The sequence below is a fragment of the Candoia aspera genome, chromosome 7 (assembly GCF_035149785.1).
Source record: "Candoia aspera isolate rCanAsp1 chromosome 7, rCanAsp1.hap2, whole genome shotgun sequence".
Classification (NCBI taxonomy): Eukaryota; Metazoa; Chordata; class Lepidosauria; order Squamata; family Boidae; genus Candoia; species Candoia aspera.
The window spans coordinates 807,849-835,848 of NC_086159.1; the positions used below are offsets into that span (position 1 = coordinate 807,849).

At 59.3% G+C, this 28,000-nt stretch overlaps 2 protein-coding genes across 8 annotated transcripts in view; both read right to left on the reverse strand.

The window, feature by feature from the left end:
- Positions 1–1,820: 1,820 nt before the first annotated feature.
- The window catches only part of CHKB (choline kinase beta), a 124,265-nt gene continuing 98,085 nt past the window's right edge, over positions 1,821–28,000 (reverse strand). For both annotated transcript variants that reach the window (XM_063308862.1, XM_063308861.1), the window contains one exon: positions 1,821–1,831. The gene's annotated coding sequence lies outside the window, so the exon portion shown is untranslated. The remainder of the gene's footprint in view (positions 1,832–28,000) is intronic.
- IMPDH1 (inosine monophosphate dehydrogenase 1) lies at positions 5,905–27,759 on the reverse strand. Of its 6 annotated transcripts, none has more exons than XM_063308842.1 (15): positions 27,742–27,759; positions 26,978–27,076; positions 21,930–21,978; positions 19,792–19,893; positions 19,453–19,527; positions 18,933–19,139; positions 18,545–18,632; positions 18,177–18,376; positions 17,296–17,386; positions 14,939–15,034; positions 14,214–14,471; positions 13,532–13,676; positions 13,103–13,246; positions 11,344–11,427; positions 5,913–6,659 (listed from the first exon to the last, which is right to left on the reverse strand). In XM_063308842.1, exons 2-15 carry the CDS (start codon positions 27,073–27,075, stop codon positions 6,638–6,640), a joined length of 1,659 nt encoding a protein of 552 aa, XP_063164912.1. In that variant the 5' UTR covers position 27,076; positions 27,742–27,759; the 3' UTR covers positions 5,913–6,637. The 6 variants fall into 6 exon arrangements, with proteins under 6 accessions (XP_063164914.1, XP_063164910.1, XP_063164915.1 ...); XM_063308841.1 differs by lacking the exon at positions 27,742–27,759 and adding an exon at positions 27,535–27,648; XM_063308840.1 differs by lacking the exons at positions 21,930–21,978; positions 27,742–27,759 and adding an exon at positions 27,535–27,692 and having other exon boundaries at positions 5,909–6,659.

The window sequence follows — 28,000 nt, forward strand, 5'->3', positions numbered from 1 at the left end:
AGAAAATCTGAGCATCCAAGGGATGTTTGTTTTTGAGAGCCAGCACAGGAGTGTGGACGTGCCTGCTCAACAAGATGCATCAGCAAAAAACGGGAGTGTTTCCAGAGAAGAGGAGGGATGCGACCCAGGATGGCCTGCGATATTGGAGTGGAAGTAGGAAACATGGCACCCAGGAATGCAGAAAGGGAGCTGCTGTGGGCATCCCTCCAGATGGTGCTTGATCATATACCACTGGTTCCCCAAAGGAAACTCCATCTCGCTCTTACAAAAAATCCAAGAGTGCCTGCTCTCCTTGGGTAGCAGCCTTGGCAAGATTCAGTCCCTTCGCAAGAAAAAGTGACAACAGGCTAACTGTGCAGCGGGTGGCTTCTCCCTGGAGTGTCACAGAATCCTAGGATTGGATAGGGCCCCGAGGTCTTCTAGCCCAACCTCCTGCCCAAGGCAGGAATCCTCAAACCCTCGGTCAGCCCACAGGGCAGACCAGACCACGAAACAGACTCCATGGAAGACCGAAAACCACTTTTATTTAGATTGGCTCCAATCTTGCGAGTGTGATTGTGTTTCCCCTCCTCCCTCTTTTATATCAATGGGGATTAGGGGGGTGTCAGTCTGAGACGTTTTTTGTAATTCTTCCCCTTGTCTGGCCTCAAGCAGTGTTTCCTTCCTTGTTGCTTTGGCGACGGATCTTCCCTCTCTCCCCCAAGGTCATCCATCCTCTTTACTGTCTACTCTGTCCCAGATGGCTAGAATTTTCTCATGAAAACCCCTGGTGATGGAGCCGCCACCCACTCACCCCCACTCCAGAAGGCAGGCTTTCCCACTGCCCAGCAGCTCTCACGGGCAGGAAATGCCTCCTTATTGGGTCAAGTTTGGGTCTCTCCCCATTAAGCTTCCACCCCTTGCCCCTTGTCCCACCCTTGGGCAGTATAGAGAACTGCCTCCCCTCAGCCTTCTCTTCTTCAGCTTCAGTGTGCCCTGTTCTCTCTTTTCACCCTTTCTTCCTAACACCGAGCCCCCAGTTCCTCTCTGTGGAACTGCCTGTCTGTTTTGGGATTCTCCAGTGCCTGAGATGGTGGGTTTTCAAGGGAGTTGCAAAACCTCCTAATTGGGGTTTGGAGAAATTGCAAGGAAAGATGAAGCGAATTTGTTACTTCACCCCACGGTGGTGGTTTTTACCGGGAGTGAAGTCAGTGTGTACACAACCTTGTTTTGCAGGTGTGTTGGCACGGTAACGATCTGCCAGAAAAGCTGAAGAGAAATAACAGGTTATCGGTATTATAACTAGGCTGTGATGAGAAACGGGAGACTGCTCAGCGTCCAACTTCGCACTTCCCGGTGCGGAGCAAGGCAGCTGTCTTCCGCACCCGGCAGGGATCCTGCGGGTTCCCTCCGGGTTCGGCCACTGACAGGCGTTCCCCAGCATCTCTGGGAGGGGCGGGGGGATAAGGGGAGCCGCTCCATGCGGCAGTGCGGCGAGTTGGCCCCAGGCGCTCCCAACACAGCCAGCGCAGGTTGCCCCTATCCAAAGCCGTCGCTCGCTCGGAAGCGCCGCTTCCTCTTTCGAAGCGGGGGGCGGGGGATGCGTGTCCCCGGTTCCCCCCGAGTAAGAGCGGCCCGCCCTCCCCGGCGCTAACGCTCCCTCCTCTCTTCTCTCCGCAGGGCCGGCGGAGTCCAGCGGCAGCCCCACCACCGCGCCAGGCAGCGAGGAAGCGCTCGCGGTCCTGCCCGCCTGCCCGCCCGCCCGGGCCGAGGCCTGCGGCTCCCCGCGGCCGGAGCCCGGCGCGACCCCGCTGCTGCCCGGCGGGCCCCTCTTCGTGCCGCTGCACTCGGACTGGGACGCCGCCAGGGCCGCGTGGGGGCCGGCCTGGGAGGCGCACGTCTACGGCGCCGGCGCCCTCTTCGCCCTGCTGGCGCTGCTCGCCCTGCTGGGCCTGCTGGCGCTGCCCTGCCAACGCCGCCGCCAACGCCGCCGCCTGGCCGCTCCGGAGGCCGGGCTGCTGAGCGTGCTGCATCTGCTGCTGCTGGGCGCCGGCGGCGCGCGGGCGGCGCTGCTCTTCGGGCACGCCGACGGGCAGCGGCGGGAGCGGCTCCCGGTCCCGGCCGCGCGGCTGCTGCACGACCTGCCGCTGCCCTGCCTGACCTCGGCGCTGGCCACCGCCCTGCTGCTGCTCTCGCGGCCCCGGCGGGCCAAGCTCTCGGCGCGCCCCGGCCCGCGCCGGCCCTGCCTGCTGGCCCTCCTGCTGCTGGCGCACTTCTCCGCGGGCGCGGGCGCCGCCCTGGCCGCCGACCGGCTGCCCCTCCTGCTGCTGGCCGCGCGGGGGCTCTTCGCCCTCCTGGCCGCGCTGCTCTCCGCCGCCTTCCTGGGCTGCTTCTGCCTGGCGCGGGGCGAGGCGGCCCAGATCTACGACTTGCGGAGCGCGCCCCCGCCGGCCTGCCCGGGCCTCTTTGCCAGCGGCCGCCAGTGGCGCCGGGCCGCCCGCGCAGCCTTGCCGGCCGCCGCCTTCGGGCTGCTGAGCGCCGGCCTGCACGCCTACTCCGTGCTGCATGCGCTGGGCTATGGCCTGAGCCCGGCGCTCTTCGGGCCTTGGCCCTGGTGGGCGCTGCAGCTGTCGTGCCGGCTCTGCGAGGCGGGCATGGGGCTGCCCCTGGCCTCGCTCGGCCTCTGCCTCGCCTGCGGTTGCTGCTGCTCCGCCGCCAGCTGGCGCCGCGGCCTCTGCCTCGCACTCCCTTCGCCCCGGGCCGCCGCCAAGCCGCCCCCGCTGCCCGACGGCCTCCGCTGGGCGCTGTCCCGGCACGAGAAGCTGGCGATCTGCGACCCCGCCGCTAGCGGCGACCCCGACTACCTCCCCCTGTGCGCCGTGCCCGCGGAGGGGCCGCTCGACGCCCGGCCCGGCCCCGGCGCGCCCTCCTGGTCCGTGCTCAGCCTGGCCGCGGAGGCCGGGGACCCGACGGCTGACTTCCGCCCGCCGTCCCCCATCGACCTGCGCCGCAGCATCGACGAGGCGCTCTGCAGCGAGGGGCTCCTCGGGGGCAGCGGGGCTTTCTCCGCCTCCAGCCTACTCTCGCTGGGCTCGGCCCCCGAGGGCGATCTGCCCCGCGCGGCTTCCTGCCTGGAGCTGGCCCTGGCCCAGCCCCGGGCTGACAGGGGGACTGCTCTGCTGCCCAGCGGGGCCGGCCCTGGCCTCTCCTCCCCCGCCAGCCCCGGGAAGAGCGACGCTGGGCCTTCCCTGCGCCACGGGGGGTCTCCCCAGCCTCCTCCCTCTCCCGAGGACCCACGGTGGGGGCTGCCCCCTCTCTTCCGGGAATCCCCGGCCTCAGTGGGGCAGCCGGGGGCAGACGCAGCCCTCTCGCAGGAGGAGTTTGTGGACGGTTGCCGGCAGGTCGATGCTCTCAGCCTTGGCAGTGACACCATAGACCTGTAACCCCCGGAACCTGGAGGATGGACCCCCGCCCTGACCTGTGGAATCCAGGCTTGCTGGGGGGCTGCAGCTGACAGCAGGGTTCCTGGCTTGGTGGCCTCCCTTCCATGCTGGCTGTGCATGGGCTTCAGTCCTTCGGTGAGGTTGGCAGGCACAGGTCAGCAGAGGCCACTGGCCAGAAGGCATATTCAGCTTCCCCACGTTTTTCTGCATCCATGCTGCTGGGTCTTCAGCAGACGTGGTTAAATGAGTTGTGTGAACTCACAATGGGTTCACTGTTCTGCCATTGCACAGCCACTCTCTCCTCCCCTGCTAGCAAAAATGGTTTGTCTCTCCCCTGTCTCCACCTCGCTGGGGACCAGGCCAAGGTGGCACTGAAATGAGGTCCCCCTTCCTCACCTTCAAAGCCAGCAAAAAGTGTGTGACCTTGTTCAGTGGGTGGAATCCAAAGCCTGCTCATGGATCCTCTGCATTAAAGTTTCAATAAAAGCATTTTATGGAGAGGCTTGTCTGCCTTTTGTGTTCGGGAAGAGTAGCTGAAGGGGGGGGGGCGATCTTCCACTTGCCCCACCCCTTTTAGGGCTGAGAGCCTCCCTCCAAGAGCTTCTAGCATTTGGGGCCTTTCAGAATGACAGCTGGCCACCCTCTCGGGGCATGGCTTCTGCAGGAGATGGCAGCCACCTTCTTCATCCAGCACAGCCCTGGGGTCCTGAACCCATGTTCCAACACAACTGCCAATTGGCAAAGGAGGGTTTTTGTCACCCTACCTCAGGAATGGAGTGGCCAGATTAAAAGTACAGTTTGGTGCCAACCGTGTTTGCTTGTTTCAAAAAATGTCAGTTGCTCAGAAATGACTTCCAAAAATTCAGATTTAGTTTCTGCAGCGTGCTAAGCCACAACTGGCCCAACCAGGTTTACTGAATCAGTCTCCAGGCTGAGTTCACACAACCCTCTTGAGTGCAACCAAACACATTGGTTCAGGCATGGGAAAAGGGCAGCTGAGATGCATCGTGGCCTGACTATGTCATACTCGTCCAGAGGAAATGACCAGAGGAGCAGGCCAGATTTGGGTAGAAAGTTGCCCACGATGCCTAGTGGGGGTCAGACCAGTGGCTGCTGAATCTCTGCTGTCCGGCTTCCCTAAGCTGCTGTCCTCTAGGAGGGAGAGGGAGGGAGAGGGAGAGGGAGAGAGAGAGAGAGGGAGAGAGAGAGAGGGAGGGAGGGAGGGAGGGAGAGGGAGAGGGAGAGGGAGAGAGGGAGAGAGTGTGTGTGTCTGTGTGTGTGTGTGTGTGTAGATCTGGTTAAGTTGCTAGCCAGGCCAGTGTGGCCAGTGCTTGTGCAGGCTGGGGATGCTGGGTCCTGCAGTCCTGAGTGTGGGAGAGTCTTTTACAGCCACTCAGTTGTGCAGAGGCCATGGAGGCAATTTTGGGTGGGCAGCTTCCACTGAAATTCTGAAAACATCTCCTGAAAGAGCTCTGCTAGTGCCTGCTGGGCCTGACCTGGGGGAAGTTCCAAGGTGGGGTGGAGCCACCATGGCCCAAGGAAGGCTCAGCTTGAATTGCTCCTCCCCTCGAGCCTCTGGATGATGCTGTGCAAATGGGCCCATCCTGAGCTGTGAACAAGAGGGTAGCCTTTGGAAAAGGTGAACCACCAGAATGGATTAATGTTGCTGTGAAGAGCCCCTCACTCCCACCCTGTTTGACAACACAGGCTTCATTCAGTGTTTTTTTTTAATCATATGGTGTAGCAGTTCGGTGTTCATGCTGCTTTTTCTTGCTGGGAAATCCCTGTGAGGTCCAGCAGCCAGATGTGTAGACTATTTAGCCGTGACAAGTCACGTTGCCCGGGGTGCACCGCGAGGAGGCTAGTCTACATTGCACCAAGTGGGGCTGAGAGAGGTGGACTGGCCCAGGGTCACCCAGCCGGCTTTCAGGCCTAAGGTGGGACTAGAACTCACAGACTCCTGTTTCTAGCCCAGAACCTTAACCACTAGATCAAACTGGGGTTGGTGGGATGAATCAGCTCAAATGCTGGGCAAGGGGAATGTCAGCCAGGGGTCCCCAGGAGGTTCCTCCTTGGGCAGAGAGGCACCAGCCAGGAGAATGTGCCCAGGAGAGTGCCACAGGCTCCCTGGCTGCAGCGAGGTGAGCGGGGCTGAGACGGGGGTAGGTGAAGGGGCAAAGGCCACCGCTGGCCTGGAAGGTCTCACGAGCCCTCAGAAGGTGGAGAGCAGGCCAGGAGGTGAGCTCCCACCATGTTTCTGGACAGAAGGATGCCGCCCTGGAAGGCCCAGGTGTCAATGGATGCATTTTCCAAGCCAAGAGGCTCCAGCCCTTTCACGCGCCCCCTTGCCAGAAGCCCATCTCTGTTTAAAGTTTAAAGGCTCCGACACCTGCCCCCCCCCATTTCTTCTCACCCAGCTCCAGCGCAACGAAGAACCAGCCCAGCCACTTGATAATGACACTGCTGCTTTTATTATCTGATAATACAGGGCCACAACGTAGGGCCCTGGCATGCGCGAAAATTACAGTGATGGGAGCGAATCGGGGGTGGGGGTTTCCCGTTGATAGCCAAGATCCTCTTCCCACAGAGAAGCATTGAGGCTGCAGTCAGGGGCAGGACAGCCAGCAGAAATCTGGCCTCGGGCTGGGGGGGGGGGTGCAAGGCTTTGGACAGAGGTTCCCCCCACCCCTTTGCAGCAGCAGCTGTCCTGGAATTCCTCCGCTTGCTGCTTCTCCCACCTTGGCCTGACCCCCTTGCCCCTCAAGCCAGAGGGAGGCTGGCATCGCCTCCCCAACTTGCTGGGGAGTCCCAAGGTCCTCCGGGGAGCAGCTCTGGGGTCCCGGAAGGCTGGATCCAGCTGCACCTGCAGGGCAGGGAGGCTGAGGCTAGGAGGGGAGGGGAGGGCTGGGAGACTGCCCCAACGCCCCTCTACCTGGAAGCTGGAGGCCAGGCGTGGGGGGAAAGCCCAAGAGGGGCACTCGCCCCCCCAGTTCTGCCCACCAAGTGGAGTCTGAAGGCCACAACCCCGGTGCTGGGCGAGAGGTGTGCTGTGCCAAGGCGCCACCAGCCAGGCAGCCCAAAGTGCAAGTCTTTGCCCACAGCCAAACCAGGGACAAGAGAAGAGAGAAGAAGGTGGGCGTGCTGGTCTGGTGCAACCGTGGCCGTTGGCAGGGAGGGTGGAAGCCAGTCACTGGTCGCTGCTCTGGAAGCCGTCCTCAGTACAGCCGCTTCTCGTAACTGCAGGAGGGGCAGAGGAGAGGCGGATCAGGCCCAGTGGCTGGAGGCGAGGAGGCTTCTCCTGAAATCAGCCCCCAAACAGGAGACAGAACTGGCCCGCCCGAAAGCCAAGTGGTGCCAAGCAAGCCCCCTTGCTAGCTCTCCCCCTGAGAACTTGCAGAACATCCGCCCTCACCAAGGAACCCGGGGGAGGAGGAAGAGACAGCAAACCAGGCGGGGAGCAGGAACAGAGGCGGGGGGAGGCAGCTCACAGGGGCCTTTCGGCTTCACACAACGGCAGCAGTGAGAGCCTAAGGAAAGGGGGATCCTGGGGGTCTTGGGAGCCCCGTCCACAGGGGAGGACCAGAAATAGCTCCCCTGGGAAGAGAAGAAGCCACGAGCCCCCCCAACAGGATTGGGGAGCCCCTCAGATATCCCGGGGTACTGACCCCCATGGCCCACAAGCACCACGGGAGGCAGTGGGCCCAAGGGGACGAGGTGTCAAAGGGGAGCAGGGCCTGGGCTTCACCCCTGCCGAGAAAGCCTCCCTCCAGGGAGCCACCCCTTGCCTTCCCTTGCCAGGCCAGCCAGGCAGGTTCGGGTGAGGGAGGCACTAGGCCCAGGCCCCAAGAGAGGGTCTGCGTGGCCTCCTCCTCTTCCTCAAGCTCCCCCAACACATGGCTACACCTTTCTGGCACACCTGAAATTGCCAGCTGCAACTGCAGATGGCGATGCGGCAAAGAGATGAGAGACAGCCCCCGGTTCCCTCCCAGAAGGGTTTGGCTCCTCTCAACGAGGGGCTCATCACAGAGTCTGTGGCCGTGGGAAGGGTGGGCACTTGCCCCAGCGTGGCACCTCCCATCCGGTCAGGGGAAAGCTGGCTCTGGAACAGCTGCCAAGCGGGGGGGGGGCTGTGCAAGGTGCCCAGTCCACCGTGCTGTGGTGGTGGGCCGAGGGAGCGACTGACCCCCGTCCAGCGCACCCAGAGCGGCTTGGATCCAGTTACTTACATGGCAGAAACGTAAAGCTACCGGAAGGCCGGTGGTGGGTGGGAGGGAGAGAGAGAGAAAGGGACAAGGTCAACGTGTTCCCCTCGCCGACACCACCATCGCTGCGCCAGCCACCACACCAGCCACAGCGCCGCCTGCCAGCCGCCAATCCTACCACCAAGCACACGGCCTGCCTACAGGAGCTACAGTGCTGGCAAACTAGCAGAAGCCCCCAGCAGCCTGGCCCCTGGCCCCCCCTCCTTCCTCATGCCAGAGTAGGGACCTCTCGCGGAGACCCCACCCCACTGTTCCCACGCTCCCTGCCCAGGAACCCAGAGGCAACCTTTCCCAGTGCAGACGAAGAAACTTCTCCTGAGGCTGTGCCAGGCCAGTGCCACTCCTAGTGCCCATAGTGACTCAAGGCCTGGGATTTTCCGGCAGGGCTCTGGCAAGAAGCTTCAGCTGGAGGGGCTCTAAAAGCCTCCCCCTGCCTCGCTGCATGGAAGAGCAGCCTTGGAGCTGCTCATGTCCAGTGGGCACCAAGACCAGGGAGAGCTGATGGCTAGTGGGGGTCAGGGCTGGGAGACCCAGACTCAAGTCCCTCTCAGTTGAGGAAGCCCACAGAGGGACCTCGGTCAGCCACTCCCTCCCTCCCTCTCTCAAGGCTGCCCCCTTCCCCTTTTACCCATCTGCCAGGAACAGATGAAGAGAAAAAGCACCCGTTTCCTGCTCCACCACACACAAGGTGCCCCCAAGACAGGGCTGCCTCCTCCAGGCTTGCCCCACCTGCTGCTTCTGGCAAAAAGAGACCCCTTCATAGCCCCCCCCCCAAACCCTGGGGTGGCGGGGAGGGGGCAGGAATGTCAGCAAAGCAGAAGCAAGCTGTAGCATGAGGCAGGACAATCAAACGGCTCCCCCAGAGGATGCAAGCTTTGAGGTCCTAGAAGTCTCTTCCTACAGAAAGCAGGAAGCAGGGAAGCAGGGAAGCAGAAAGCCCCCCCACCCCCAAAGGCCAGAGGAAACGCTGCTGGTTGTGGGGACGACCCCAAACCACTTCCTTTACAAATGGCAGCTGCTCTCGTGCCCCCCCCCCCCAACTGGTGGACTCTCCTTCATCTGCCTGGAGAGGCACCACCAGTTTGGAAAGCAAGACCGGCCGCTCCAGGCCAGCTCAGCCCTTCAGCTGCCAGGAAGAGAAGGAGGCTGGCCTTCCCTGTCTGCTCTGGCTTGACTTCTCTGCCCACCCAGGACCTGCTCAACGCAACTGGCTGCCAGCAATTCCACCTCCCAAAGCCACAGCTCGGGCCTCGGGGCACTGCCAAGTTCAATAGCCTCTACGCTGGCTGCAGAAGCTAGACTGTGAAAAGCAAGAGGCCTCACTGGAGCTTATCGAAGAGCCAGGCTTCACATCCAGCACCAGGACCACAGTGGTCTTCTGTAAGCAGCAGACATGAAGCTTCGGGGGAGAAGCTCCCTGCGGGGCCTGGTGGCCTTCGGGCTCCCCTCATTTCAGGGTATGGGATACTTAGTGCCCATACGGAGAAAAGGCCACAGGACAAAGTTCCCTAGAATTTTACTCCTCCTTTAGGGAAAAGAACTTCACCAGAAGAATCCTATGCACTCCAGGGAAGTAAAGCAAGGACGTAATACGCAATACAGCAACTAGCATGCTTTCATGCCGCGTGCCAATTTCTAAATTCTTAGGTTTCAGTCTACTCCCTCACCAATATGTGCATCTCCTTACCCACTTTTGAGCTTGGCCGGGGGGGGGGGGGAAGAAGCTGAAAAAGATGTGCCCTTCTCTCTGGGTCCGCCTCCCTCCCTCTCCCCGTTTGGCGACACTGGCCAAATAGGGAGCCTGGCCTTGTGGCTTTGCCCCTTAACAGTTGGCTGCCAGGGAGCTCCACGGGGTGGTTCTAGCAGGCGGGTGAACAGCAGAATGGCTGATGAGCGGTCTTTCGGGAGACGCTCTTCTGACGCTTCTCATGGGGACCCTGGCTGGAGCACCCAAAGAGCTGGTGCAAGAAGACGAAGTGCCCCACACCAACACCCAAGGCCTAACACCCTGAGGAGGAAGAAAGGGGCAAGCGCAGCTTCTCACCTTGCTCAGGCGTGCCAAAAGCCAGAGATGGCCCTTCAACAGCCCCGCCCGTCTTGTCCAGGAGCGCCCCCCCACCCGATCTAGGGGAATCTCTTGTGGCAAGGCTCAGTCAGGCCCAAAGGGGAACGGGGCATCTCCCTTTCCCTGGACCAAAGCACAGCTGGCATTGGCTCATGCCAAGCCACCCACTTGAGTGATATCGCGCAAGCGGATCCCCCATCCCGCTGCACCCGGAGGAGTGTGTTCCGCCAAAGAGCCCCAAAGCAGCAGAAATGCGGGAGACGCTGCCATAACTTCAGCCGGCAGGAGAGACCCCAGAAGCTCCCAATGCCCTTTGTAAAACGTGGGGGGGGGGAATGAAGAGCGCTCCCCCTTGCATCTTCCAGCGATGCACATGAGGCCCTTTCACTGGAACAGATGCCAATTTATACAGCAGGGCAGGAGACTGCAGCAACTCAGGGCGTTGAAGCCCAAGGCCCAGGCGAGGCAAAGCGGCAGGGGGCAGCTTGTTTTTGGCGCCTCCCCCTCCAGTGGCCCAGCAGCAGTTGCCTCCCCATTATTTTCTGAACTTGGGATCTGCATGATTAGCCAACAAGGCACTCCCGACTCCCGCCCGGGCCCAAGCACACGACAGGGAGATGAGATCCTAACGTTTGGGGGGCCTTGAGTCCCTGTCCAGGGAAGGCCCCCTGGCAAAGGCCTCTGTAGGGAGCAGAAAAGCTTTCCCTCTCATCCTGGGGCAGATGGCCTTCTGGTCCTGCAACCCCATTAACCCTTGGCCTGAAGGCTGACAAACAAGGGGTGTGCAAAATGTCCCAAACTGTGCAGAGCAGGGAGTTTGGGGCATCTACTCCAGGTGCCAAGAGACAGGGGTCTGAGCACCAACCCGAGATGGGCATTCTGGGCAGAAGGTCTCCGGGTGGAAGAGCAGGACAGCGATGGTGACTACTGAGGGCGGGGAGGGAGGGAGGGAAAGATGGGGGAAGCGTACAGGCAGGGCAGGGGGACCGCTTGGACAGGCTGCCCACTGTGCCTAATGGGAGGGAGGGAAAGGCGGGCCTTGGGAAGATTGGCAGGCAGCTTTCCCACAAGCCCTGTGGAGGAGGAGGGAAGACGGGAGCAAGGGGCCCAGCCTTGCCCTCCTCACCCCTGAAGGCCACATCCAGAACTACCAAGCTGTTTGGGGTTTCTGTTCAGATGAACCGTGACCCACCCATAATGGCTCTGCTTACCTTCCAGGCCACAACGCGTTTGTTTCGGGTTCAGAACAAAACACCTTTGTTTGCACACGCCTCCCTACAACTCCCAGCTTTGGCCCTGCTTCAAAACTACAAATCCCTTGTTTGCGCAGAGAAAGAAGAGGAGCCTGGCAGACCCCACCCAGCCCCGAGCACTGGTGCCACAAGGAGGTCTGAAGGGGTTCTGTGCAGGAGCAGTGAGGGACCCCCTTGCCGGGCTGTCCCCCAGCAACTGAGGTGGTGGCAAGGAGGGCGTCTTTTCTCCCTCACCCGGACCTGCCTGGCTTGGACACGAGGGAGGAGGGGGGAGGCACCATGGAAGCAAGGAGGGGAGGGGGATTCAGGGCGGCGGCTGCAAGCAAGCGCGAGATACTTACGAGTGGAGACCGTGGACCCCCCCCTCAATCTGGGCTGACATTGTCCTCTTCTCAAACTTTAGTTCCCCTGAATACATCATGGAGCTGGCAAGAGAGAGGAAGAGGGCTTTAGGGGGCCCTCCTGAATTGTCTCCGCCCGCCATAAACCCACCAGGTGCTCTGTGCCCCCGCCCCTCCTCCCCACATCCCCCAGGAGAACCACTGCAGATGGCGGAGGGCAGGATGCTTGAGGAATCCGAGGAAGGCTGCAGCCCAGCATCTACATTCACGCGCCATGTGGAACTTGGCCAGCTGAAGCGCTGGCAACGTGTTCGCGCGTTATTCTAAACTTGACTAGCCTGGGAGAGGCTGCCTGTATCACGCAAGCCCGGCCTCTGTGAATAATGCGCAGTTCAGTGTGTTGTACAAAGCCAGAGAACAGCTGAAGCAAAGTGCGCAAATGCTCAGAGGAGGAGGAAGGCACGGAAACAATTAAACGTTATGCTGTTAAGCGGCTGCTCTGACCCACCGGAGGATTTTGTGGATAAACTGCTCTGATTTGCTAAAAGCTGGACGATCAGCACCCAAGGCGTCAACAGGATAATGTCCTGCGAGGTCCGCCATGTGGCTTTTGAGCCTGCAGGTCACAAGGAGGAGGCTGGGTCCTTTCTCATGGCAGCACCCTGTGGGCTTGCCCGTTGCCTTGCCTGGCCAGTCCAGGTGGCGAGGAGGGGACAAGGAACACCTCCCCACAGGAGGGAAAGGGGCTGGCTCGCCCCTGCCTCAAGCAGACCCAGCAGTCTGGATGACCTCTTGCCAACCTCCTGTTTTTCACGAAGGTGGTGGGACACCAACTTCAGGGGGCTTGGTAAAAGGGGAATTATCTAGACCAGCATTGCTCAACCTCGGCAACTTTTAAGAGGTGTGGACTGGGCTGGAGAATTCTGGGAGTTGAAGTCCACACCTCTTAAGGTTGCCATGGTTGAGCAACAGTGATCTAGGCCCCTGGCCAAGGGGATTCCAGCTGCCCCGATCACTCTCCCAGAGGACCAGGGTCGAGGCTGGGAGTGGGGAGTGCGGCCGCCCTACCAGACCTCCCAGTGGCCTTTGACGTGGCAGGCCATGGTAGCCTTCAGGGTCACCTCTGGGGCTGGGAGTGGGGAGCCATTCCTGAGTGGGCGGTTCCAGCCTGTGGTTCTGGCCACTCTGGGCCAGGCCTGCTGAGGCCTGCCCAGAGCTGCCCTGCCCTCCCATTTTTTTCCACGCACGACCAACAGAAGGCGCTGGGTATCCCCTGTAAAGCCCACCATGGTGCAGGCTCTGAGTCTACGAGGTGGCCTGCCTCTCCTGGGAGAAGTGAATCTGCCCTCAATGTCTGCTGGGAAGGAGTGCCTGCTGGGGGTGCCGCCACAGTATAGTTGGTGACTGTATTCCTTGTTCACCATCGGCATTACATTGTCCGTTTATTTCTGTATACGCAGCTCAGAGTCAGTTACGACCAAAGGGACTCAATGGTCTCATTGGTGAACAATGAAAATAAACAGTTACAATAAACTGGCACTTGGGTGCTTTGAGAGGGAAGAAACGAGTGCCCTGCTCAACGGCAGCCTACCGGCACGTTCTAGAAGCAGAGAACATGCAGGCTCGACCTTTCCAGCCACCAGGCTAAGGAGGGTCACCTTGAAGAGGAGAGGTAGAGGAGAGTGGACACATGCCCTCTGGGGGCCCAGGAGCAGAGCCTCCTACCCACAGCCTGGCGAGGCAAGGCGAGTCTACTCACCGCAGAACGGAGAGGCTTTTGGCGCCAATATCCTGGCAGCCGTGCTGGATACCAGCAATCAGGTACGGCACAAACTTCTGGATGGAGCCTTTGTCCTGGATTGAGCCGGAAACGCCCTGTGCCACCTTCACTTTGTCCCCCTCGCTGCAAGGCAAGGCAAGGTGGGAGAGGCGCTGGGGCCGGTGGGAGAGGCGCTGGGGCCGGCAGCCTTTCTGCCCATCTGAAGCAGCCGGGATGGGCAAGGAGTCCTACCACAGCGGGCACCGCCACGGCACTGTGAACTTGCTCGCCTTCCACAAGCCCGGGGGCCGGAGCAGCCTGGCCCCAGCAGGCGGAATTCCGGGGTCCTGGCAGAGGCCTCTCCTGCCTCCCAGGGGCTCTATTGCAGCAGCCAAACCCCCTCCCTTGGGCAGGGCCCCTGTGCCACACCTGAAGTAACGCTTCTGGCTGCTGCGGTTCTTCTCCATGGCGTCCAGCGAGCCCATCCCCCGGTATTTCTTCAGCCGTACTCCATCGGAGAAGAAATATTCGCCAGGCGCCTCCGTGGTGGCAGCCAACAAGGAGCCCATCATGACTAGAAGAGAGGGCCGGAAGCAGGGCTGGAACAGCACCCAAGGGGCCCCAGCCCTGGGGGAGCCACACCTCAGGCAGAGGTCCCGGGGGGATCGTGGGCCAAACCCAGCCATGCTCTGTCAACGTAGCATCCTTGGTGCACCAACCGCCCAGCTCAGAGAGCACCAAGGACGCCACAGTTTGACCCTGAGCTGCAGAGATTCTCTTCTCTTGGCACGGTCCATCAGGTCAGCCGCAAGGGCCGCTGAGAAACACGCTGCGGGGAGATCGTGGCCAGCCACCCTGGGCTGCTCTGAGGAGGACGGTGGGCTGGGAGTCTCTGTGGGCTGAGGCAGGGCACCTGATCAGCAGCCAAAGGTGTAACAGTGCTCTAGCTGCCCCTCCCCCAAATCAATTTGCAGACCATAAAAAGAAAACAGGCTGCACGTATGTATCATGGCAGCAGAACTTGCCACAGATCTTCACGCCAGCATGAGGTGGCTTGGGCCTTTTCACCTGTGGCATCCAAGACTCCTTCCCCAAGGCAAGGCCCCCTCACCTGTGGAGGCCCCCAAAGAAAGCGCCTTGACCACGTGGCCCACCGTCTGGATCCCACCGTCAGCGATCACCGGCACCCCAAACCGGCGTGCGTACTCTGCCACTTTGTACACTGCTGTGCCTTGAGGCCGGCCGCACGCCATCACTGAGGGAGGGAGAGTCATAGGCAGGAAGGGGCCGCCGGGGGTCCGGCCCAGCCCTCGGGCGCCCTGGCAGCTCAGGAGAGCCACGGGGCGCAGCCAGGGAAGCGGAGGCAGCTCTGATCGGAGACCCGAGGAGGAAAAAAGGGTGATCGTGTTGCAGCCTCTGGGCATGGGAGCGCCGACCTCCAGCGGGTGCCCCTCCGCGCTCTGCCCACAGGTCCCAGCAGCAATGGAAGGATGTTTTGGGGACATCTGCTTGTTGAGTGGCTCACCCAGCCTCACCCAACCCTGCGGACCTACAGATCAGTAAGGAGGCCGAGGCCAAGGAAGGGGCCGCCAGCCTTTGCGGGGGGCCTCTGGGACAGCCGGACCCTTTTACTTGCTGGCTGGGCAAAGGCCAACCTCAAGGTATCGCTGGAGGGCAGCCATGAGTTTACAAAGGGCTGCGGGCTGTTTCACGGCTACAAGGAGGACCGAGCACAGAGAGGTCGCCCCTGGGATCCTGGGGCGAGCGCAGAACTCGGAACCCACTTCCCACAAGGCAGGGAACGCCCAAGCATAGGGGCCCCACCCCAGGACTCACCTTCCTGCGTGATGCAGATAGAACCGCAGCCCATGCCCACACGCAGCGCGTCCACACCAGCATCAATGAGGTTCTTGGCCTGGGCCGCTGTCACTACTGTGCATCCAGTAGGGGAGAAAGCAGAGGCACCCATAAGACCCCCGAGCAACAAAGGACCCCACCACAAGGCCTTCTGGGCCCCAAGAGCAGAAGACCCCTGCCCCACTGATGGGACAGGACGGCCAACGTGAAAAATTTTGACCAGCAGCAGCGCTGCCTCAGCAATGGCCCCTAATGCAGAAAAAAGGGGAGGGGGTGCCGAAGCAGAATCTGGAAGCCAAGGCCTCCCTAAAGGGGCCGTGGAATTAGTGCACCTCCTTCTCCAACCAAGCGGTCTCTGCAGGATGAAATTCAAACTTCCATGCGCTCTGGCCAACAAGGCCAATGCCTTGGAGTGCCCAGACCCTGGCTGGCCTACATTGGCTCAGAAACTTTCAAAACAGCTCATGCCCTTAAGAGCTGCTTTCAGGCAAACCTTGCCCGAAGTGAAGCCCCTGTTTCAGAGGTCCAGGTCTAAAGTGAGCAGGGATGCTTACTTCCGAGTACTGGCTGAAATGCAACTGTTCCACCCCAGAAATGGTTCAGGGTGGTGAGAAAAAACAGGGAAAACTGCAGACATCAGCTACAGTGGCCAAAGGAAGGGAAAAAAGGAAAATAAGAAGACCGGGATGGGCGAGCCAATGAGAAACATGTCACCGGGACCCTGTGCCTCGCTGCAGAGTTGCTGCAATAAGGAACGGGCACACGGCCAGTCCGTTGCCGTTGGCAGCAGTTGGCTGAGAGGCCTGGGAAGATAAGGGGTGGGCGAGCTGAGAGCCGTTCAGGGAAGGGGAGATGCATGCTGGCCGTGCCCTGCTTGGCCTGAAAAATCATGCCAGGACTCCTCTGGATTTTGTTTCAGCCAAAACCCCAACTAACCAAAATGTTCCCTGTTTTCTTTCTGCTGAACCACAGCCAACTCCAATTTTTCTGAAAGGTGATGCCTCGTTTCTGGTTGGAAAGGAAACACCTTCTCCATTTTGTGTGTATCCACATTAATGCCCTATTCTGATATGGACGATGGGTTGCCCCCCACCCCCACCCCCACTTGTAGCCAGCCTGATGGGCTCTGGAAAGAGAAAGCCAGAAATTGCAGATCCAGGCGGCCTCCCCTGGCTGCAACAGGCACAGAAGAATCCAGGAACTTCTGTGAAGTAATTTACTGTAGAAAGCCAAGAAGTTATTATGAAAGAATTCCAGCAACAGCTATGTATCGAAAGCAAGTCCTATTTATACTGAATAATTGTCCTTCTGCGCCTCTTCTCCCACCTAAGCTACACAATGGCCTCTAACACAAAAGAGCAAGAAGTCCCTCCGGGGTCTACCCATCCCTTTTTATTAGCAACAGGCAGAAATCTGACACCAAGTTGTTTTCCTCTGAATGTGTGAGAATTCTCAAGGGTTATTTTCTAAATAAACTGTGGATCAGGAAAGAAACTTTAGCTGTGCAAGTGTCTTCCAATGATATTACCGTATATACTTGGTATAAGCCCATCCGTGGATAAGCTGACCCTCGAATTTTTAACCAAAATATCATGAAAAATGTGCCACTTATGGATTATATTTTTATATTTTTATTGCTATTTAAGTATATTTATACAGTATTGATTTTATATTGTATCATTTTTTACTATTTTATTTGTAAGCTGCCCAGAGTCGTCATGTACAAGATGGGCAGCAGAGAAATTTGATAGATAGATAGATAGATAGATAGATAGATAGATAGATGATAGATAGATAGATAAGGCAGACCCACATTTTTCATGGTATTTTGGTAAAAAATTCGAGGGTCAGCTTATCTGCCAATGGGCTTAAACACCAGTATATACAGGAAATACAGGTACTTTAAAAAGTACTACCGTATATACTCATGGATAAGCCCATCCACGGATAAGCCAAACCCAATTTTGGGCATGTATTTTGGCACTTAAAATTCTCAGCTTATCCGCAAATATATACAGTAGTATTTTTTTAAAAAGTCACTTGTAATCCTGCACATATTTGCAGGTCCCAAAAATCTCTTGGCTCCCCAGCCTCTGAACTACAGCAACTCAGCTGCAACGTGCACAAACGCACAAACAAAAGGACTTCCAACCACTCACCAGGCTGTTTGCCGTCTAAATGGCTTTTCTTTCCTCTTGGTAACTTTGGCTATGTTGACCAACTGGCATAATGGGGGGCAGGGGCTATAGCTGGACCCTGCAGGACCCACTCAGTTGGGGAAGCAAAGGGAGCTCTGCCAAGAAGAGGGACCCCATCAACGCCCTCCAGATGCTCACCATTGCCCCCGATGACCTGCAGCTCTGGGCATTTGTGCTTGATATAATGGACCATGTTGATCTGATAGACCGAGTTCCCCTGAGATGAGTCCTTTGCAGGGGGTGGCAGGAGAGGAGGAAAGAGAAAGGAAAGGACCATTAGGCACCTAAAACTGCCCCACAGGCTTCCCCGTGGGGCACAATGCAAGCCCCATTGCGTGCCCGTGTGTCCCCAGAAAGGACAGACATTAAGTGGCAGAAGGCAGACAGCCCCGAGCCCATTTCGTGCAATGCTGAGGGGGCAGTGGGCCATGCCAAGCATGGCCTAGAGAGGACCGTGAGGTGAATTTCCCTTCCGCCCTTTCAGAGAAAACTGCTGGGATTCCAGCTGCAAAGCTCTTTGAGCCTCACTCCTTAAAACAAAATTCAGGAAGTGGAGGGGAGGGCCTGTGGGGCAGGGCTTCAATCTCCCTTAAGCATCTGCCCCAGGTTTGAACATGGAATCCAGGCAAACTGAGCTGGGAGGGGCCAGAGGTCTGCCTCCGCCCCCAGGGGCTTCCTGACCACTCTCAGAGCCAATCCTTCAGCGGTGGGGGGGGGGAGCTTAGGGGTGGGACAGAAATTCGAAAAATAAATAAATAAATAAATAAAATGGGGGCGCTCTGCTCCCAGAGGTGCCAGATTAGCTTCTGAAAAGGCTTCTCTGTTTGTGGGGCACAATTTTCGGGGGCCAAGGAGAGGCGAAGGAGATGGGCGCCATTCAGGGCCCGCTGTCTGGGTCACCCAGATATGTAGAGGCTCCCTTACCACAGAGGTGCCTGGGGACGAGAACCCCGTGGCTTCCTCCCAGAGCGCTGGAGGTCCCCTCCCCAAGCCAGCTAGGAACGCAGGGTGGAACCCACCAGCACCACCACATCCACACCGGCCTGCACCAGCAAGTCCAGCCGGTACTTGTCATCCTCCCGCGTGCCAATGGCCGCCCCACACAGCAGCTGCTTGCGTGCGTCCTTGGAGGCCAGCGGGTAGTCGCGGTTCTTCTTCAGGTCGGTGCGGGCGATGATGGCCACCAGCTCATCCACGTCATTCACGATGGGCAGCTTGCCTGCAGAACACGGAGGGAAGGGCCGGTTGCCTGGGGGGGCACTTCCCTCCCTCCCTCCCTGTGGCACGGGAAAGACGCGGGAGGGAAGACCCCCATCTCACGGAGGGAGACGGGAACACCTCCCGCATCAAGCCCCAGGATGGGCCTTTCCCTCTGTGCCCCCCATACCCTTTTTGCTCCGTTGCAGGATCTCGTTGGCCTCCTTCAAGGTGATGCCTGCCGGGGCCACCACAAGGTCATTGCGCTTGGTCATGACCTGGGAGAAGGGAAGGGGTGGCAGGGCTCAGGGCCAGCAGGAGAGCAGCTGTGGATTTACCATGTGGCGGGAACAGGCCACCAGTGCTGGTTTGCATTTCTGGGGACAGGGCCCGATGAGGACACTGCAACTGGGCTCGTAAGCCTGGCTTTCGGGCTCAGCAGGGGGCGTCAATCCAGCTGAGCGCTTGCCTGGAGGAGGGACTGGCTTTTGTGAGGGGCCCCACCCCGCAGCAGAGGACTTCTGGCCCCCGGGAACCATTGGCGGGGTTGCCACTTCCAGGCGTCTCTGCGCCCCTACCTCACTGAGAGGGACGCCATAGTCCTTTTCGGAGAGGAAGTCAATGTCCCTTGAAGTCACGATCCCCACCAGCTTGCTTTCCATCTTGCCCGTCTCTGTGATGGGGATGCCGGAGAAGCCGTGCCGGACCTTGGCCTCAAAGACGTCCCCCACGGTGTGGGTGGGGCTCAGGACCACCGGGTCGGTAATGAAGCCTTGCTCAAACTTCTGCGGCCCGAGGAGAGGAGAGGCCATTCCTGTAAACCGTCCCTTCCCTTTGCTGCTCTCTGGGGAGCTGCACGGAGCTCCATCGGGTCCCCACGCGGCACCCCTCTGCTCCCACTCCCTTCCTTCGCACACCGGCAGGGAGCTTGCAGGCAAATCCTGGGTGTGGGCTCTGAGCTCCAAGCGCAAGGCCAGCCTCAGGGAATGCCCAGCACGGCCCTTCCCGCCAGCCCCTCTGGGCTGGTCCTGCAGTGCTGCACCCAGACCAGCCCACACGCGTGACTCACAGCACGAAGGACTGGCAGCTGCCACTCACTTTGACTTTGCGGACCTCATTGGCCTGGAACTCCGGGGTGCAGTTGTGGTGGATGATCCCAATCCCACCCATCAGCTGCAGGGGGAAAGAGCAGGGCCCCTGAAGTCCCAGGGCCGGAGGGGCTCCCGAGGACCAGGGGCTGCCCAGCCCACACACCCGGGCCCCTGGTCTCCAGCCCCTGGGGCGCAGGTGCCCCTGCTTTGGCAACCCTGCATGAGAGGGGTGCATAGGAGGAGCTCATCCTGCGCATCCTCGGACCCACAGAAGAGGCCACATTTCTCCTGTGGACAGCAGAGGGGCCCCACTGGCCCCAAGGACTCAGCCCTGGACGAGGCTCACCGCCATGGCAATGGCCATATCCGACTCTGTGACGGTGTCCATGGGGGAGGAGATGAGGGGCGTCTTCAAGGTGATTTTCCGGGTCAGGGCAGAGGTCAGGTCCTGCAGGCAAGGAGGGCAAGGGTCAGCCCTGTCTTCTGCCAGTCGGGTGCCACCATCCTCTCCCAGGGCCACAATATCTGTCCCCATACCTCCTCTGCCCATCCTCCATTTCACTTGCAACATTACTGAGACACTTCCACATTTTTCTGAACCCCTGCATGGAAAGAATCAGAGAGCTGCAAGGGCCTTGATGCAGGATCTGCTAAAACATTTTGGACAGATGGCCACCTAGCCTCTATCGAAGCCCCCAGTATGTGGTAGCTTGTTCTGTTGGCGATCAGCTTGTACAGTCTTCACAGCTTACCTGAAACTACTTCCCTGAAGTTTCAACCCATCAGCCTTCTGATCCCTCCACTCTATGACGCCCCTTTAGATATCTTAGGGTCAGCTTTCTCTTCTCCAGGCTAAACCATCTCAGGTCCCTTGACCACACCTCATAGGGCTTGGTTTCTAGACCCCTCGCCATCTTGGTAGCCCTCCTTGGAATTCACTATGGCTTGTCGATCTCCTTTTTTAGACTGCTGTGCCCCAAATTGGACACAGTATTCAAAGTGGGACTAGACCGAGGTGGGACAATGACTTCCTGTGGTCTGGGCTCTATGCTCCTGTTAATACACCCCAAAATAACATTGGCCTTTTTGGCAGCTGCCTCCCACTGATGACTCAAGTTAACCTGTGGTCAAGAACTTTCAAGAGCTTTCATGTCTACCTGAGCCAAGCCGGGTCTCCCCCACCCTAGACTTGTGCCTTTCATTTCCTCTACCCAGAGGCAGAACTTGCTAAACTCCATCCTGCTCATTTCAGCCTTCTGCTCAAGCTTGTCTGGATTTCATGGGACCTTCTCTGTCTCCTCCGGAGCATTAGCCACCTTCCGTGTTTTCTGTCTCCTCAACTCCCTCCTCCCAAGTCATGGACAAAACGGTTGAACAGCACAGGGCCCAGGACAGAACCCCTGGCTCTCCACTTGATATTGTCCTCCAAGCTGAAGTGGAGACATTAATAGGGTGTGATCGTAACCCAGGTGTGAGTCCATCTAACAGTAGCATCATCTAGCTTGCATTTTATGATGTTATGAGGGAGAATCTCACAAGCGTGTCAAGGGCTTTGCTGAGGTGTGTCGGCAGCTGGACGTCAGAAGCAGTAAGTGATGCATGTCACACTGGGCTGCCCAACCCCTCAAGGGGCAGAGAAGGCTCTCCTTCCCCCAGCCCATGACCAGTATTTGTCCTCCTCCCTGGCCTGACCGTCATCAGCTCAATGGCAAAGAGGCCCAACTGGCCAGCTGCTAATTAGCTCTGAAAGCAGAGGGTGCTGGCGCCATTGGCGCAGGCCCCTCCTCCGTGACTGACCAGGCATTTGGGGTCATGGTCAGCAGTCACAAATTCCCAGTCCTTTAAGCACAAGTTAACTCCCCCTCATCTAAAATGTCATTAAAAAATTATCCCCCCAAGCTTTGCTAAGAGTTGCTTGTTTGTGAGATAGGTGGCTACATAAATTTGAAAAATAAATAAAATAAATAAGGGAGTGCTTTCTCGTGGGGGGCATGGCAGAGACATCCAGAGAGTGAGATGGGACCTCCCCTCCTGCCCCATCCCATTTGCTTCCCCAGCAGCCACCCACAGCCAGCCTCCCTTTGCCACCCAAAATCCACCAAGGAAAAGAAAACCCCAGAGACTGGTTTCTGGTGGGGAAGGACGGGGGCACAAGGTGGACCCCATGTTCTCAGGGACAACCTCTCCATGTGGCAACCCAGAGGCAGGGACAGAAGCACCTCCCAAGCTGAAGCCCTTCCATGCCCCCCACTGTCGATGGCAAAGCCCTGCTCCCAGGCTTGCTGTTGGGATAACCTGAAGAGAGATCCACATCTCTGGGCCCCCTAGGGAACAGGTGGCCGAGCAAAGCCCGCTTATGGCCCATGGAACCAAGGAAGGGCTGCTTGATGCAGGGCAGCTCAACAGGAGAGCCATTCCTCCCCACCCACCCAAATTTGCTGGGACTCCCCAGAGGGAAGACCCAGCTCCCCCCGTCAGACTCACCACTTCATCCGCCGTGAAGTCAATGAAGCCGGGAAGGATCAGGAAGTCACTGTGGAGACAGAGTGGAGGAGCCATCACCCGATGCCCAACGCAGCCCAAATGGGGAGGCAGGGGACAGACCTACCCCTGGCCTGGCAGCCACACTGATTTGAAAGAGGGATGTGGCCACCCATCTTGTAAAAAACAGCTCCGGGCAGCTCGCAGCAACAATAAAACCCAAACCAAGAAACCAGGCACCGACCCACCACCTCCAATCCATCAATCCAGACAGGCCCCAGGCCCCAGCCTCACTACATCCCAGCGCCTGGGCCAGTGTTTCTCCACCTTGGCCACTTGAATATGTGTGGACTTCAACTCCCAGAATTCTCCAGCCAGCCATACCCTTTACAGCCTTCTAGAAGGCTAAGGGGGCAGGGCCCTGCCAGACCCCGGAAAAGGCATGCTTTTGAGGTCCCACTAGATGGTAGCACTTAAGGGACAGGACCTGGATTGTGCCCACCCTATCTAACCTGGTGGGATGGGCAGATGCCTTCAGCGAGAGGCAGTCCCACCAATAATCCAGCCCCGTGCCACACAGGGCTTTAAAGGGGAGAGCCAGCACCTTGAATTGCATCCAGAACGAAACTGGGAGCCAGTGCAGCTTGCGCAGCGGCAGTGTCACATGGGCAAACTGAGGTAGGCCCAACACTGCACAAGCTGCTGCATTCGGGTGGTCTTCAAGGGCAGCCCCGAGGAAAGTGCATTGCAACAGTGCAACCGAGAAGCTGACCGTGAGCAAGACCTCCTGGTCCAGGAGCGGGCACAAGTGGCACGCAAGACACATCTGTGCAAAGGGCCCCCGACCATGGCTGCCGCCTGCTCCTTGAACAGGATTCACAAGTTCAGAAGGACCCCCAAATTGCGCACCAGCTCTCTCTGGGGAAGTACCACTCGCCCAGAGTCAAAGGCCGGCCCAAAGCCCAAAGCCGCTTTGTCTGGCTAGGGTGGGGCTGGAGCCAATTCCTCCCCGTCCGGACCCTTGCAGCCTCCGGGCCCTGGGCCAGCACTGGAACGGCCTGGGGTGGAGAGGTGCAAGTGGGCATCCTCAGCAAGGTGATGACACCGCACCTGTCCCGCCAGACGGCCTCGCCTGGCAGTTTCGCGCAGCTGTTGGAGGAGTGGCCGAAGACCCAGGCGCCGAGGCACCCCACATCGCGGGGACCAAGGGCTGGACCCCCCCGCCTCGCCAACAGGAACTGGCCAGGGAGGAGGGAGGGGAACTGCCGCGAGACGGCACCTCTGGCTCCAAATCCCTGAAGCCGGCCAGAAGGATCCCACGGCCCACGGTACTGAAGGCCACCGAGAGGTCCGGGAGGGCCAGGGCAGTCGCACCACCTCCGCTCCAGAGGTCACCCACGCTGTACTGTCACCCAGCCTGAACCCAGCCAGAAACTGGTGGGCAGCAGAGCAGGAGGAGGCTGCAAGCCTGCTGGCCGATCAGAGCGCCTGTTCTGGATGAGGAGAGCACAGGGGCGGGGGGTGCAGCTGCCCCCCTCTGCAGCACAAACAAGAAAGAACAAGCAGAAGCAGCAGCGGATTTAGAAGGCGCTTCAGGGCTGGGGGGCTGCTCCAGCTCAGCAACCCTCTGCACCCCCCCACTGAGCATGTGCTCTGAACCAGGCCGTCAGCTGGGCTGGGCTGCGATTTCTTTGTTTCTATTTCCTGTGGCATTTGACAAACCCCCAGCCTTTCTCTTCATGGGGTGGCGTTGAGGGTGGTATGAACTCAGGTCCTGAGTTGTGAACTGGGGACCGGGGAATACCCCCAAAGGGCTTTAAGGTCAAAGTCCTCCCCCTTTCCAACTTTTATACAACAGAGATTATTCACTTGAGAGGGTGCCAGCAGGGCAAAACACACTGGAAACCCCCAACCAGGTCAAAACTGCCAAGGTTTCCATCAGGAAACAAAGTGGACCCAAGTCAGTCTCCCAAACCCTGGAGGAAGCTGTCCCGAAGATGAGAAACCAGCCGCATTTCCTTCTCCATTTGGCCATGTGCAGAACGGGGCTCTGTCCGGCAAGCCCGCCTTCTCCCTGGACAGCCCACGCTCTCAGCACGGCAGACAAGCCAGGACCAAGGGGCTGCTCCTCCCTCCCTGCAGAGACCTGCCCGCTCTGACCAGCCTGGCGCAACCCGCCTTCCACGGAACACTCGCAACAGCAGCCGACCTGTCGGTAGGCATTCCCTCCTTGGAACGGGAACCAGGTGTGTTCAATAGAAGCGACGTGTTCCGCCACGCTCCGCATTCATCCAAACAAAGAGCACCAGCAATGTGCTGCTTGTACCAATGTCATCTGGGGCAGAGCCTAATCCCGATCAGACCCTGTCCAGCTGCCCCATCCCCACATATGTCGGACTCGAGACACCCAGGCCGGTGCGTGCGTGTGATTAAAAGCTCGTAATAAGAGGGCCAGCGAGCCCACCCCAACTCTCGAAGTGGAGGCTGTGGGCACGCCATGGGCTGGCTTTGAAAACAAGTATCTCATTTACAGCATTGATTTCCAGCCTGTCCCCCAAAGAATTCTTGGCAATGCTCAACAATTAAATATTAACAGAACACACAACGGACAAGAAGCAACCAGATAGCTCAGCAGATTAAACACGGGGATTGGTTACACCTGCAATTATACACCAATTGTTGACTCAGGAAGGCCTTATATCAACTTCAGCAAGGCTGTTGGGAGGAACCTTATGGGATTTATGTAAATACGCTTCATAAGGAAGCACTGTCTGACCATCAACCCTGAGATATTGCAGCAGAAATGTAGGGTATTTAACATTAGAATGTAAATAAAAATGGTATTAATTCAACAACTCGGAGAGTTGAAAGAGGCTACGGAGTCCCAGCCCCTGCAAGGTTCAGGAACACCAACCAAAGCCTCTCCAAGAAACAGAGGGCACATCTGAGGAAGGGGGCACCCACCTCTCTGGGCCATGGGCCCCACTTTCCAACTGCTCCTGCAGCTAAGAAGGAACTAATTTTAATGGCTGGCTTTCTGCATAAGAAATAATACGTGCAGTATCTGCCTTATTATAAACCTTGCTTGCCTGAGAAGCAGAGCACAGAACCGAAAGTGAAATCATCGTTTTCAAAAAGGAAAACATGTTCCAGAACAGCGTTTCTCAACCTTGGCCGCTTGAAGATGTGCGGACTTCAACTCCCAGAATTCCCCAGCCAGCATGTTCTAGAAGTAAGCCATAGCCAGTGCTATGAGGAAGGACAATGCATTTTAAGTTGCATCCAAACAGCTGGAGGATGAAGGCCAACCAGGGGAAGCAGGTGCGAAAGGAAGCAGCAGACATTCGGCAAAACTGAAAATCAGCTCAAGTTAGAAAACATGGGCTGTTCATGCTGAGGGATGAGAGTTTCCCGGAACCGCATCTGACTCCTTTGCACGCACACCCTGCATTTCACACTCAGATAAATTCTTCCAAGCGTGGCTCAGCCACCTCCTTCATCCCTTCCCTTTTTTCAAAACCAGGGCCAAGAAAGGCCTCAGCCTCCATCAAAAGTTCATACAATTGTCTGCAAAGCTAAAAGGGCCCTCAGCTTGCATCTTTCCCTTCCTTGCTTCTTCCCTCCCCCCCCCCTTTTTATTTTTATGGCTTACCACGCGGGTCCCCTCAGGGTCCAGAGCCACCCACAACTTTAAACAAGCAATATCCTGCTGCAGACACCCAATGCTGGGCCTATCAGAACAGCTTTTCTCTCTCCAAATAAGGTACAATCCACTTGTTCTTGCTCCCTGGATTGAGCCCCTGAAGTGCATCTTAATGGGAAGGCAAGCGATGCTGAGAAGTCCCAAGCGCGGTCAGTTCAGGGGCAAGATCCAGGGTGAGGAGACTGCTCTTAAACAGGTAGCTGTGGCAAAGGTGGTTGGGAAGCCTCTTCCCTGCCCAGGTGTTTCCCATGTTGCTCAGAGCACTAGCCTTTCAGAATAAATGAAACCCACCAGCTGGGGGGGGGGGGGCGCTAAGGCCTGTCACGCTAGGCAGCCCCAGTCATGCAGCGGGGCCCGGTTGTACAAGCACAGGTTTGGGCCCAGAAGCAGGCAGCTCCATCAGGGTACACAGCACCTCCTCCCTAGTAGATACATCTGGAGCCTTAGGCTTCCAAGATGCTGGGCACCAAATCACGGGCCAACATTTCTGGGAGGCCCCTGCAGACAGGCCTCCCCATGTGGATTCCAGCCTCCTGCAGAAAAGCAGCCTGGAAGCCTTTACAGGACAGGGAGCCGCTGCCAACCAGGCTCAGGGCGCACCCTGGCCAGGCCCACCAAGCCCAGTGGGGCTCCAGGGCTGATCTGATGCGGCAGAAGCGCTGCCACGGAGGAGTGCTGGTGAGTGCAAAAAGCCTCTGCCAGGTGGTCTAGCCTGCTTCTGGCAGGTCTGTGTGGCTCAGAACAGCATCTGCATCAGCCCAGCTTCTCAGAAAAGGGAGTGGGATCAGCCGAGAAACCCCTCATCTGGTTAATGGATTGGGATCCCACCAGGAAACACAGGCTTAATTGTTTGGCCTAAAGGTCGGGGGGGGGGGGGAGTCAAGGCGGGCGGGGGAGAAAATCAGCTGAGCCAGGTTAGGAAGCAAAGGCAGCGGCAGCTTCTGTCCAGACCAGCGAAGGGTTCCGGTGCCAAACTAGACCTGCCACCCACCCTCCTGCGCGACTGCTGCCTTCCGGCTGCGACAGAGAGATGCTGAGTCGCCTTTGCAGCCAAAGGCTCGGTGGGGGGGCGAGCGACCCAGATGCTGCTGCTGCGTCCACGCAACGCGCTTCGTCCATCTCGGGACGAACCCATTTCCTGGATTTGCACCATAGGTCGAGCCACAGAGTACCGGACGCAGATCGAGCCACCCACCTAAGCCCGCTTCCAACCACCGAGCGCGCCCTCGCCGCGCGCCCGGCCGCCTCCCCGCAGAGCCACGTGCGCCTTGACTTCCTCCCGGGCAGCCGCGCCTCCGCGCCCCCCGCCCCGGCCCCGGCCCCGCTGACCCCGGAGCCGCCCGCTTACTTGTAGGTGAGCCCATCCGCCACGGCGAAGAGCTGCTGCGCCGTCAGCCCATCTTCGGGGACGTAGCCGGTGCCGCCGCTGATCAGGTAATCGGCCATACTGCGGGGGGAGGCAGGGAGGGAGCGAGAGGGGCCGTCAGCGGCGCGCCGCCCGCCCGCCGGGCGCTCCCCGGGCCGGGCCGGGCCGGGCCGCGCCGCTCCCGTCCTACCTGTCCGCCCGCCCGCCGGTAGGCCGGCCGGCTGGTTAGCCGGCCGGAGCTCCGCTCGCCCCGCCCGCTGCGCCGCCGGCTCGGCCCGGCCCGGCCGGTCGGTCCGCGCGCACCTGGGCGGCTCCCCTGCCCTGGCGCGCTCGGCGGCTCGGCTGGCGGGCGGGCGGGATGCGCTGTCCCCGCGGCTGCTCGGGGCGGGGCGAGCGGGCGGACGGCTCCTCCCCCCGCCGCCCCCGGAGGAGGGCCCGCCGCGGGCAGCTGCTGCTTCGCCGGGGCCGCGGGCGCGCTCGCGGGTGAGCACCAGCCCGGCAGGCCTCCTCGCGGCCCCCGCTCTGCGAGCGGCACCCACCCGCCTGCCTGGCCTCTGGTGCCGCGCGGCGCGCGCCCCGGAAGACGGGCCGCTCAGCGCCCAGGCCGACGGGCTGTGTGAAGGCTGCCCAGCTGGCGCGCGCGACCCTCCGCCTCCCGCTCGCATCGCCCCGCTCAGTTCCTGGGTCGAACGTCAGAGTCCCAGCATCCCTTGCAGCGCCAGCGCCCCCCCCCCCCCGTGCCATACCTGAGCCCGGGCAGCCGAAGGGCCGTGGGCACCGCGCCTAGGCAGGCAGGGACTGCGTGGAGAGGGACCGCTGGGGCGCCCGACCTGCAGAGCCAGGGCGGAAGGGGCTCTGCTCCCGCGAGTTGCGGAACCCGGCCCTTGTTCTTAGTCAGGACGGGACTTGTGACCCAGGGATTGGTTTCCTGCCTGGGACCTGGGCTAATGCAGCAACTCTGATCCGATTCCACCAGCAAGCTGGGCAAAGGCAGCCCGCCTGTTG